At 41.7% G+C, this 12,500-nt stretch overlaps 1 protein-coding gene across 1 annotated transcript in view; it reads left to right on the top strand.

Annotated features, from left to right (window-relative positions):
- frmd3 (FERM domain containing 3) overlaps positions 1 to 12,500 on the top strand; it is a 38,289-nt gene that overhangs the window by 18,184 nt on the left and 7,605 nt on the right. The window contains exons 5-13 of the mRNA XM_030780303.1: positions 2,194 to 2,291; positions 3,106 to 3,229; positions 3,525 to 3,612; positions 4,589 to 4,677; positions 5,659 to 5,722; positions 9,965 to 10,053; positions 11,392 to 11,466; positions 12,130 to 12,198; positions 12,496 to 12,500. The exon at positions 12,496 to 12,500 is cut by the window's right edge and continues 120 nt beyond it. Of these exons, the coding sequence (XP_030636163.1) occupies positions 2,194 to 2,291; positions 3,106 to 3,229; positions 3,525 to 3,612; positions 4,589 to 4,677; positions 5,659 to 5,722; positions 9,965 to 10,053; positions 11,392 to 11,466; positions 12,130 to 12,198; positions 12,496 to 12,500 (701 nt within the window). The remainder of the gene's footprint in view (positions 1 to 2,193; positions 2,292 to 3,105; positions 3,230 to 3,524; positions 3,613 to 4,588; positions 4,678 to 5,658; positions 5,723 to 9,964; positions 10,054 to 11,391; positions 11,467 to 12,129; positions 12,199 to 12,495) is intronic.

Genomic DNA, 12,500 nt, shown 5'->3' with positions numbered 1-12,500 from the left:
TCTCTTTCTCTCTCCCTCTTTCTCTTTTCCCCCTCTCTCTGTCTCTGTTAAGATGTGTCCTTGGGTCATTTTCTTGGTTTCCTTGGAGACCAAAATTGGTACAACTGGCCTCTCTCTCTGTCTCTCACTCACTCTCTTTCTCTGTCTTCTCTCTCTCGCTCTCTTCTCTTTCTCCCTCTCTCTGTCTCACACACACACAAACTAATACATTTTGAGAGCATAATTTGACATAAGCTTTGGCCCAGCCTGTTTGCGTAACTGTTTGCGTAACACAGACTTTATATGACGAATCCATTATGTTGCTCTTAACTCTCAGAGCCAGGTCGTGAGCATAATAGACTCTCTCTCTCTCTCTCATTTTATCTTAAGTTCTCTGAGGGTCTGATACTCCCTGCCTTAACCCTCGTGGCTTTATGAATACAGACGGCTCTATTTTTGCTCTCTGTGTGTAAAAGCGAACAGCTGTCTTTATCAGGGTCGAACAGTCTGGCAAGCAGTGGCAGGGAGAAATGAATGGTCTGCAGCCGGCGTGTGCTGTAGCTGCAGGCTGGTCCCCATGTTTGCAGCGAAAGTTCAAGTGTTGACACGCTGTAGCTCACAGGTAGAACACAGAACAGAAGTGTTATGCTCCTGCGATCGGGTCGACTGCTGTTCCGTGCTACGGCAGAGTTCGCCTTTAAAAGCCACCTCCTGAGACAGGCGAAGCAGGCGTCTCTCTTTCCGCTCAATATTTTATGTGAGGAACGGTCGGGAGCGAAACGGAAAAACCAGCGTTTGCTTGTGCTCTCCGGGTGGGGGGGAAAAAAAAAACCGAGAAATATGTCTTGCGACATCTCTAAGTATTAGAAATTTAAAACGTGTGCACACTTTAGTTTTTCAGAGAATAATTTTGAAAGTGAAGAAGATGTTTCGGGAGGAATATGGTGTTATCTCTCCCTCACATTATTTTTAAAGCCGAAAAACCTTTTAATTATTTAGCAGCAAAATGCACTCTTTTGATGCTAAGCTATGGTTCTCCCAGGTTGGAAGAGATTCTTCCATTTTTTTTTTTTTGTTCCACTTTGTTCTCATTGGTCAGTTGCTGTGTTCCGCTGTGACAGTTTTATGATGTCGTTTACAACAGTCCGTAAAACGTATGGGCTGATATTGTCCAGGTATTCCTAGACACACAGGATCAAGAATAGCCATCTAAAATGGCTGGTGTGTTTTTATATTGTGAAAATCAACTCTTAAAGGCTATTTTTGGGGTGCCGTAAACTGTAAGTGTTTGATTGCCCAAGTCCGATTATTCACAATATAGCGTTGCTGTTGTCATAAATGTGTGTGTGTGTGTGTTTTTTTTTTTTTACCCTTGTCCTGATGTAAGTGTAATTATAGTGGTCTGAATATCATACGTTCCCCACACAAACATTTAACCCAGGAAATCAGCATCATCTTCCTTTGATAAATCAACAGTGTCTTTACTGCTGCTGGTCTGTTGGATAGGACTACAGAGACCACGTGTCTATGTGTCTATGTGGAGGGAATTTTCAAGCTTTATCAATGTGGAATACAGATACAGTTGTCTGCACAAAATGTTCTGTGCCCTGTTTGTACTTTGCAGTAATAAATAAATAAATAAATAAATAAGACTGTCTTTCATTGTCACCAGTTTCAGTTTTGTGGAAGATTTGCAGGTTTGTACTAGAATCTTCTTCGGGTTTCGTCCTCTCTCAGGATTGTTGAGTTAACATCACTGCTGGGGCTGGACTTGGAAAGGGGCCAGTTTTTCTCTGTAAACAGGTTGTGTTGTCTACCGTCAGTGCGGCATACATTGACACGGTTGGCACGGTTACTGATCTCAGCAGTCGCCATAGTAACAGATCCGTGAGGGTAGCCGTCCCCATGGTAACTGCTCAGTCTGGTCGTGGTGATGTCTGTGGTTGCTAAGCTGACTCATTGAACTGATGTTTACTTGCTTATGTCCCTTTTATGTTGTGTCTCTGTGCTAATGGTGAACTATTAGAGTTTGATGATTATGATGATGGGGTGAAATGAGAAGTGAGTGATACTTTCTCTTGATGTATCCTGTCCTCTCTCTCTTTCTCTCTCTCTCTCTCTCTCTGTCGGCCTGTCCTCTCTCTCTTTCTCTCTGTCTGCCTGTCTCTCTTTCTCTCTCTCTCTCTCTCTCTCTCTCTCTCTCTCTCATATTAGATATCTCCTCTACCTGCAGCTGAAGAGAGACATGTACCATGGCCGTCTCTTGTGCCCTTTTGCCGATGCGGCCTATCTTGGAGCCTGTGTAGTTCAGGGTAAGACAGGAAAATCATCATAAATGTATTATTTCAGAATAATTTTCAATGACAGATTCTCTGGACACATTTGTTGTTTTTTTAATAATTAAATGTCACACATGCTGTTGAAAAAGTCACTGTTTTTGTCCAGTTATTCCCATTAGAAAAATGACCCAGGAGCCGATTAAACATTCAAAGTCATGTCAAAGGCCTCTTTGAAGCTTTGTGTTTGGCTTGGCTATATTGTCAGGTTCAATATCAGTTACAGTATGAGTCATCGTGTAGCATCTCAATGTGAACTGTAGATATATGCTAAAACTGTGGAAGTGCTCTAAAGAATTAAAGGCTCTGAGAATGGGGTAACGTGCCCTACTCCATAAAATGAGAGAATCCCCCTCTTTGTGATAGGGCTAATTGGGACTCATCGCCTCGTAATCCAGTTTATATCCAAAAGAACCGAAGCAGAGATGTCTGAGCCCTTGCCAAAGTCCTGACAGCTTAAATATGTACCCTGTCAGCGTTTGAGGGGAAAGAATGATGAATCTAAGGGTTATCTCTGTCACCTCCCATATGTTTCGGAAATTTGTTCCCCACCTCCCACCTCCCCCTTACCCACTCCTTGTCCTGTAATCTCTGTGGGGATGGTGCCTAATTTGACAATGTGATTCATCGGAGAGATGTTCTGTGTTTCTGGTCGCGCCTGACAAGTCCAGACATGTCTGTCGTGCTAGGTCGTTAATTAGCATGTGTTTAGCTTGATTTCTCTCAGGAGCTAATGACCAATCTCTGACCTTTTTTTTTTTTTTTCTTTTCTTTTTTTTTTTTTCCGTAGCTGAGCTAGGTGACTATGATGCTGACGAACATCCTGCAGACTACATAAGTGATTTCAAACTCTTCCCAAAACAGAGTCTGAAGCTGGAAAGGAAGATCATGGAGATCCATCAAAACGAGTTAAGGTCAGCGCTTAAGGTGCACAGAGAGCCTACACAAGCCGTTGTTGGATTTATGACCTTAAGTCCTTTTCATGAGAGTCCAATTCGTGACTCTGCTTTGATAAGTAAGATACACTGTTCTGAAGTAACTGAAATTACCTGGAAGAACACAGCAGACAGTAGCCTTTATTTCACAGACTTCTTAAGTCTGACGAAGAGTCATTGGAAACACATGGAACGCCTGCAAAGCAAAGCTTTGTGGGCCTCCTTTACTACTTTAATCGATTTTCTGCATTATCTTTATGCTCCCTTCCTGCAGGGGGCAGTCTCCTGCATTGGCAGAGCTCAATCTTCTCCAGAGAGCACACACTCTAGATACATACGGAGTTGACCCCCATCCCTGTAAGGTATGGCCTGCCCCTCTCTTTTTGTGTGGCATCTCTGTGTTCTGGCTGATGGGCCAAAGTCGATCCAGGCCCATCCAAACTGTCCACATCCATTATAAACCTACTTCGAGGCTAACATATCTAGAGCGACATGTTTATGGAGTTTGTCCCGGGAAAAAAAAAAAAAGTGTTCTCTATCATGTTTGATTCTAAAGGATTTGGACTTGACGGAGGCCTTACAGGGAAGCTGCTCTCTCTGTTGTCAGCTCAACTTCTCTTTGATCTTGTCCCTAGCTCACCCACGAAACATATGAGACTAAAGGAAGAGATTACAGAAAGTGAGACTAAGCTTGGTTGGAGAGAGATATCTTCCCTGTCACTGCCTGAGTCTCTTATCTGTGCCTGTGGTGAACAGAAGTCATTTGAAATTGGCACTCCGAGCTGCGTTACTCTCCATTTGCTGTCTCTCTAATTTCTCAATGGCACCGTGATAAACGCCATAAAGTTGCACGTAATGCAATTACGCGATAATTTAACGGAAAAAAAAATAAACGTATCGAGCTGAAGTTACAGAGGGGCTGATAATTTAATTTCCTGATAAGCACACAGCACCGCTTAACCTGAGAATTTTCCGCTGTCTACTGTCTTTGACGTGTCGGTGTTTTGGTCCTCAGGTTAGCTTTAAAATCTGACATTAACTAACATATTCCAATTGTCAGTGTAATGTTTTCTCAATGCTGTGCTCGCTAAGCCGTAGTTTCACCCACATCAGTGTTGCCTGTCGCTGTATGCTGCTGACGTGTGTCTGATAAAATTAAATCTCTGACAAACTACTTTGTCCCATGCTTTGTCTCCTTGTGAATGTATTGAATCGATTTTGCTTGTATTTCTGAGGAGCCCATACATAAAGCTCTGTGTGTGTGTGTGTGTGTGTGTGTGTTTGTGTGTGTGTATGTGTTTGTGTGCGTGTGTGTGTGTGTGCGTTTCCATGTTTCAGGATTTCACAGGAGCCACGGCGTTCCTTGGATTCACAGCCACCGGATTTGTGGTATTCCAGGGAAATAAGCGGATCCATCTGCTGAAATGGTAATGCATTCTGAAGCCTCCCATTACCTCATATGCCTGAAAATCAGACAGGTAGAAAAGCAGTGATTACACACACACACACACACACACACACACACATACACACACACATTCATACTAGTTTTTCAGGTCAGTGGGCTTTGGGGACAGGAGATGTTCAAAATGCAATACTCACACAGTGCAAACACAGCACTTAGCAGTACAATAGAATTCAATATGATACAAGACCCGATACAGTATGATTTCATATGAGACGAGACTCAGTACAAAATAAAACTAAAATGCTTGATACGATACCGAATTCTATACAGAACAAATAATGCAACACAATACAATACCAGATATGATACTCAATGCAATACAAAACGGGACAATATGATACAATGTCCGATACAATGCAGGATACAATACTCAATACAAATTTAATACAATACAATACAATACGTCGACATAAAACAGCGCAATACAATATAATGCTATGCTCCATACAATAACAAGCACATAACGCAGTAAGAAAAGGTGATAGTTTTAAATGATTTTTTTTTAAGATACGTAGACGAGTGTGGTTGAGAACAGTGTGTCCCAAAACGATCCTGGAGGTCCCAGGGCTCTTCTTATTCTTGTCATCTGTCATCTGGTTCAGCGTAAGGCTGACTGACTGAACGAACAGGCTGTTGAGTTGGATCAGGTGTGGTCGAACAGAGAACACAGAGAAAGAGTAGACAGAGAAAGAGCGATCTTGAATATACGCTGGTCTGAATGAGGAAGAGGAGGATGAAGAATGTTTACCTTCACACATCAGTAATATTTTCAGACGCTCTTATTTGAATGGAGCCTTTCGGAGGTGTCAGCCAGGGCCCAAACCTCCTGATAGCAGATGTCTTAATAGTTCCTCTGGAACAAATTAAATGAATGAATTAAGCGATTAATTACTACATTCATGTTTTTTTTCTGTTTTTTTTGGGGGGGGGGGGGTTTCAGGGCGGATGTGAATAAGCTGAAATTCGAAGGGAAGACGTTTTATGTGATCGGAGTGCAGAGAGAGGTAAGAGGCTATTGTTTAGTCTAAGCATCACCCTAAAGCTAAACTCAATGAGTTCCTCAGACTCTCCTATGGGTTCGCTCTATCACACGGTCTACAGAGCCGCTAACGGCACGCTGGCAAACTCCAGTCATAATTCTCCGAGTGTTCAAATGTCACATTACCCCCAAAAAAACTCCAGTGGCGGGGAACATTTAACATTTTAACATCCTTCAAAATATGTAACAGCAATGCTGGTATGTTTATCACCACTGATCTCCAGCAGTAAAATTAGTTTTTATACACACAGTCTTGACAGATACGTTTTTTTTGCCCCCCCCCCCCAAAAAAAATCTTCCAATCCCAACCCCCAACTGAACTCATGCAGTATGTAGGATAGTTCCTGGCCACCTGTACCAGTTGTGTGTCTGTGTCCATCACGGTGGAAGTAAAACAATTGGACTTTTCCTTTCACAGTGGAAAGCTAATTTGGAAGTGATTCTTGGTTTATACAAAACGTGGAACAACTGAATTAGCCATCTCTCTCTCTCTCTCTCTCTCTCTCTCTCTCTCTCCCTCTCTCTCCCTCTCTCTCTCTCTCTCTCTCCCTCTCTCTCTCTTTCATTACTGTCTCATAAACCTTTTTATTAGCCTTTTACAGTGCCCCTCTTCTGCTTATTTCAAATGCCACACTATTTATGTCACCTGTCATGCTTCATTAAGACTAATTCACAATCCATTCCTCAGAATGATATGTCTGTCATGCAGAGCTATGGCAAAGTGGGTGCCCACCGATGACTTGTTTTTAAATTAGCGTCTTAATTTATCACTTTATCGACTCCACCGCCATCTGTGGGAAGTGCTGTTAGCTTCTTTTTGAATCATTTTTAGTTTTGACTGAAGCTAGGTTCATGTATCTCACATATGCCGTATCATTTTCTGTATGTCCTGCCTCTGAAACTCCAGTTTTACATGTCTTTCTGTCCTTTTTCATTCTCTCTCTTGTGTGAAACTAATTCTTTGCCGGTGAGTAAACGACGCAAGTTCTGAATCTCTGTCTGTCAAACTCTCACAAACTGTTTTAAACTGTGCCCCTCTCCCTCCCTCACAATCCGATCCTCTCTCGCACCCTCCCGGATCTGGGTTACCCTCTACTGACACCCTGACATAAGGGCTATGTTACACAGTCATAAGCATTCAATAAAAACTTCCAAAAGTCGCGCAAATAACCATGTAGACAACTTCTGTAGGGGAGGTTCATCCTTGTTGACTTAAGGACCCATGTTGACATTTCACTGAATTGTAACTGAAGTGTTGATGCCTTTTGACCCCGTTATCTAAGCGCATTCAGGAGACAAACGCTGATGGAGCGAAAACAGCCGTGCTTCCTGTCTTAAAGACAAATGGGAATAGCTGTCAATTTGCCCCCGCCCTCCCCCGACAGCCAATGAGAAAAGAAGTATCAATAAGATTACCCATTACCCAGAAAACCCCACGTTTGTAAAAAAAAAAAAAAAAAAAAAAGAAATAGCATTTTTTTGAGCAATTGATCAAATGGTGAATAAGCCCAAAATGAGCAGGAAAAAAAAGGGTTCAAAAATCCCCTGAGTTAGAAACAAACCTTGAAGTTAGAGTCATAATGAACCAATTTTTCATTGAACTCCTAATACTAAACGGTGAACTTCTCCGTTAAACAAGGATGAAACACAACTAAATATGACATGTTCTTCAACTGTTTGCGTAGTGGAAAAAAAGGTTAAGGTAAACAGTTGTAAAGAACCAGGTGATGCTTGTGACCCAGCTCTGTACAGGCTGTGTTGGCCCAAGAAAACAGAGATCTCAGCCCTGGCTCTTTGACTCTCTGTGTTTTTGTATAGTGGATGTTTGAAAGTGGCTGGTTCGACTGTGTCTGTGTTGCGTTAACTTGGTGGGGTCAGTGAGTTTGGTTTGTGACATTCTGTTGAACAAAACAGAATGACTCATCAGTGACATCACAATATAGAGTACTCGACTATTTCTGTGCTATGGGAATGTCAGAACACACTATTATTGTGTCAGTGTTTTTTTTAAAACCATTGCATAGTTATATTAGTCCAATTCCTTCTCTTTCTCTGCCTCTGTTTCTCTCTCTCTTTCTCGCTTCTTTCCTCTACCTCTTTCCCCTGTGTGTGTGTGTTTTGTTTGTGAGTGTATGGGTGCATTGTGCGTGTGTGTGTGTGTGTGTGTGTGTGTGTGTGTGTGTGTGTGTGTGAGTTTATCCTTTCATTTATCACAAAACCACATATACCAGTATGTATCCCAGTCCAGTTCTGGTTGAACCGTTACACAATCAGATCAGATCAGATCCAGTTATATGCTGTGGATGTATTTTATCATGCGTGCATGTTACACACACACACACACACACACACGTATTCCCAGAGGAAAATGTATTCTTAGCACATTGTGCACTACTGTGTGACGTGCAGAGTTTGAACAATGACTGACCCTCCCTCTCTCCTTCACTCCCTTTTCCCATAGTTTAACCTCAGTCATCCTTATACAGAATAAAATGACCTTTGATTCTTTCCATACCTAATTACATGGTCACACAATACTGCAATAACCGGAGTGTGTTATTAGTGCACAGTTGGCTCTCTCAACATAAAAGTTACCATAGGATGTCATTTCATCCTCCTCGTCCTTTTTCTGCCGCCTTCTGTCATTTAAAATATCATTTTTTGGAGCACAGTCGGACACTTAGTCTCAGGTTAACAGTATCAGGATATCTCGTTGCGTTGGTGCGGAGTTGCTAGTGCGTGGCTGTATCTCTCTCTCTCTCTCTCTCTCTCTCTCTACCTCTCCTTTCTGTACATCCTGATGAGAATTGCTCGCTCTGATCTCTGGGAGGCTTTGGTCCGCTACTTCAGTGCTCTGTTTATTGATCGTCCAGATCACGTTCCGTGACATGGGAAGTTAATGGAATTTATTCCCTGTACAATTCGCTGTTTCCTCTGAACGCTGCGACTGTGTCGCTGGCATTATAAATGTTATGTATTGATTAACCATACATTACTATGACATGTTTGAACAGTAATTGTTTTTCAAGTTCAAGTTATTGTAATGATTGAATATATTACTGTTGTCATTTGGAGGTGATTGCTGTAACTAATCTTCTGCGCAGGCCAATTAAAATTGCAGAATGTAAACTATTAAGATGAGAACGTTTCAGAGGCTTTAATCATGAATAGTGACCCAAACAGAGGCGGGGCTTGTGGTATTATATCTATAGTATGTACATTCCACAGTGTCACCCCTGTTGTTGTCTGTAGTCCTGTGTTCGTGTGTAGTCCTGTTGTGTACAGTCTTATGGCTGTGTCTTGTCCTGTGGTTGTGTGTTGTCCTTTGGTTATATGTAGTCCTCTGGTTGGGTGTTGTCCTGTGTTTGTATGAAGTCCTGTTGCGTATAGTCTTATGACTCTGCATTGTCCTGTGGTTGTGTGTTGTCCTGTGGTTGGGTGTTGTCCTGTGTTTGTGTGAAGTCCTGTTGCGTATAGTCTTATGACTCTGTGTTGTCCTGTGGTTGTGTGTTGTCCTGTGGTTGGGTGTTGTCCTGTGTTTGTGTGAAGTCCTGTTGCGTATAGTCTTATGACTCTGTGTTGTCCTGTGGTTGTGTGTTGTCCTGTGGTTGTGTTTTGCCCTGTGTTTGTGTGAAGTCCTGTTGCGTATAGTCTTATGACTCTGTGTTGTCCTGTGGTTGTGTGTTGTCCTGTGGTTGTGTGTTATCCTGTGGTTGTGGATAGTCCTGTGGAAATCTTGCTCATTGATTTTAGTGAGATGTTATTGTGCTACTCTGTACTGCAGTATTGATTCCTCCCATCACATTATCCTCAGTCTTCCCATAAAAGCCATCGCATTTCGAGTAAATAACATGCTGAAGATGCTCTCTCCTTAACACCCATTTTTCTTTCTCTCTCTCTCTCTCTCTCTCTCTCTCTCGCACACGCACTCCCTCCTTTCCTCTGTGATAAGGAGGTCCAGGGTCAGCATTTTGTTCAACTCTCTCACTCCTTCCTTCACGTTTGTCGGATTCCATAATGTACTGGTTTGCACTTTCTCTCCCTTCCTGAATGTCTACTGTTTCTCTATCGATCTCCCCTTTTTTTCTCTCTTCACTACAGTCTCCCTTCCCCGCTGTTATGTAGAGTTGACTCTTTGGATGTCTCTGCTATGATATCATTTTCTCTGAACGTCCTTATTGTATTTGTTTTATTTATTTCTCTGCAGAAGAAACTGGTTTTGACGTTTCACACCTCGACGCCGGCTGCGTGTAAGCACTTGTGGAAATGTGGAGTGGAGAACCAAGCCTTTTATAAGTATGTCCCGACCTCATCCCCCTTAGCTTTTCTCACTCTCCTGCTCTCCATCTGCTCCCCCCCCTCTGTCTCTCTCTTCTTTTCCTCCTCTTTAAGGTTTAGTCACTGATATTTAACCTCCACAATGTTTTTAAGTACCTTCATATCAATGCACACCATAGTAAATACATTAATAACCATTTTTTTTTTAATTAATCAAAGAGTAAATGTTTAGAACATGTAGGTACTTTTTAGGTATTAAAGACCTATTTAAATACGTAAATCATTTCAAACGTGTGTCTTGAATTTAAAACTACTTTAGATGATGATGGGGTTCAGACCATGGGGTTTGTGTTGAGTGATGTCTTTGGCAGTAGAACTACACACTGGCCCACACAAACACTACCTCCTCTGTACTCAGGATTAACAAACAACAAGCTGGAAAATTTGAGTCACTTCTGAACTAAGTGTTTAATACCAATAAAGTACTCACGATTAAGCCTTTAATTAAACGTAATTATCATCTCTTTATGACGTCATGTTCTTTACATTACAACACCGTAAAAGGAAGTGCAGCCTCACGTTGAACTGAAGTGTGCAGACACACGGAATCTATCGAGACAGTTAATAGATTGAGCTGAGTGTCTGTTTTCGGAGCTCTTGAGCCGCGGGACGGAGCCGACGGCTCTGGTTACTCCCAGTTCTCCCCGTTGGGCAGAGTCAGGTTTCTGATCAGGAGCCCCTCAATTAAGAGTGGAAATGTCAGCCAAACGGAAGACATGTGATGTCCAGGGGGGAACCTTTGTGACACCCAAAACTATGCCAGCGCTGACCGGCACAAATGACTACATATGATGAACTCAAATGAAGAGACGCCATTTATAATGTTTACTGAGCTAACACTGTCATCTAAGATGAAGCAAACGGATGACTGATCTTCACATATTGCATCGATGATCAACTTTTATAATGATGAATTTTTATTTGTGACTGAAAAGTTGTCTGTCTTTTTTTTTCTCGAAAAACTTTTTAAATGTCATTTTCATATTTGTTCATAGCATGGGATCAACACATAACATCACCAGATGAATAAAAGAGATCTGTAACTATCTAAATGTAAAAGGAACACGCTTAAAATGAGGGTGAATTGAACTGGGTTTCCCAGCAGTGCTCTCTGTAGAAAACAGTATAAAAGTACTTGGGGCTCTACTTAGACTAAATTTGTACTGCAAAGAACCTGCTGCCCAATCTTCAAGCATTCTGAATATAGTGAATTATTCAAAACAGTCTGTGTGTGTTTTTTTTTAGTAACTCGTTTCCTTTTTTTTTTTCTTTCTTTTGTTCTCTCTCTTTTAACAGATGTGCAAAGTCCAGTCAAATTAAAACAGTTTCCAGCAGCCATTTGTTTTTCAAAGGCAGCAGGTTTCGCTACAGGTAATATCTCTTTTCCCACCGAAAAACCAGTTACCGATTGTAAGCTTACGTTGATTCAAAAAAACGTTACGAATTTCTGATGATGTGAAATCATGATATTTTTATTTTGTTTTATAATTGTTTTGATGGGTTACACCAAACAGACATAAATAAAAATCAAAATAACATGAATTAGACTAAAAAAGAAACGTGAAGCGATATATCATTTCTACTTAACACACATAAAAGGGCAAAGCTTTTGTTTAAGAGAAAAATGAATCAGATTGCTGACGTCATATCTTTAGTGCAGTCATCTCTATAAGGACTCTATATATAGGGGTTTGAGTCATTCCACAGGCTCCATCTGCCTCAGTAGAGCAGAAAACAGTATCAGTTTAAGCTCCAGAGATCTTGATCAAATCTCTGCTCCTTGACTTTTGACCTTATGCTTTCTCAACTGTTGCTTTGTAACTGTGTAGCTACAAAGCAGCTGATGTTTCCACCTTTGAACCCCCCCCCAGCCCCCCCCCCCCCCCCAGCTATCGCAGCGCAGCTGTTAAAAGTACAGCGTCACGTACGCGAGGCGGTTTTGTGTCAGAAAACACGACGATGAAGAGTTGAGAAACAGGCGAACATTTCTTGTAATAAGTGTCGGTCCTTCAGCGTGCTCTGTTGTCTTTACAGCGGTCGTGTGGCTAAAGAGGTGATTGAAGCCAGCTCAAAGATCCAGAGGGAACCTCCAGTGGTGCACAGGTTAGGGGCCAAATGCGTCCCACACGCTCTCTCACTTTAAACCACAATGCACTCATTTAAATTAACAGTAGTGTCCCCGATTCAGATGCAGTTCATATCCACAGACTCAGACTAGACTGTAGTTCTCATAATGAGATAATTAATCTGTGTTTAAATGCTATGGGAATTTTATTTATTTATTTACTTATTTATTTTGGGATCAACTCTTAGGTGGTCTTGTAGTTTGTATTGGTGGCTCTGTAAAACCACTTGCTTTGGCTTTGGCTGAAACTCATCAGGTCTGTCCTGTTGCTCCAGGTCTC

Source organism: Chanos chanos, chromosome 1 (assembly GCF_902362185.1).
Source record: "Chanos chanos chromosome 1, fChaCha1.1, whole genome shotgun sequence".
Taxonomy (NCBI): Eukaryota; Metazoa; Chordata; class Actinopteri; order Gonorynchiformes; family Chanidae; genus Chanos; species Chanos chanos.
The sequence above is the reverse complement of the archived record's forward strand: the minus strand, read 5'-3'. Positions and strand labels throughout refer to the sequence as shown.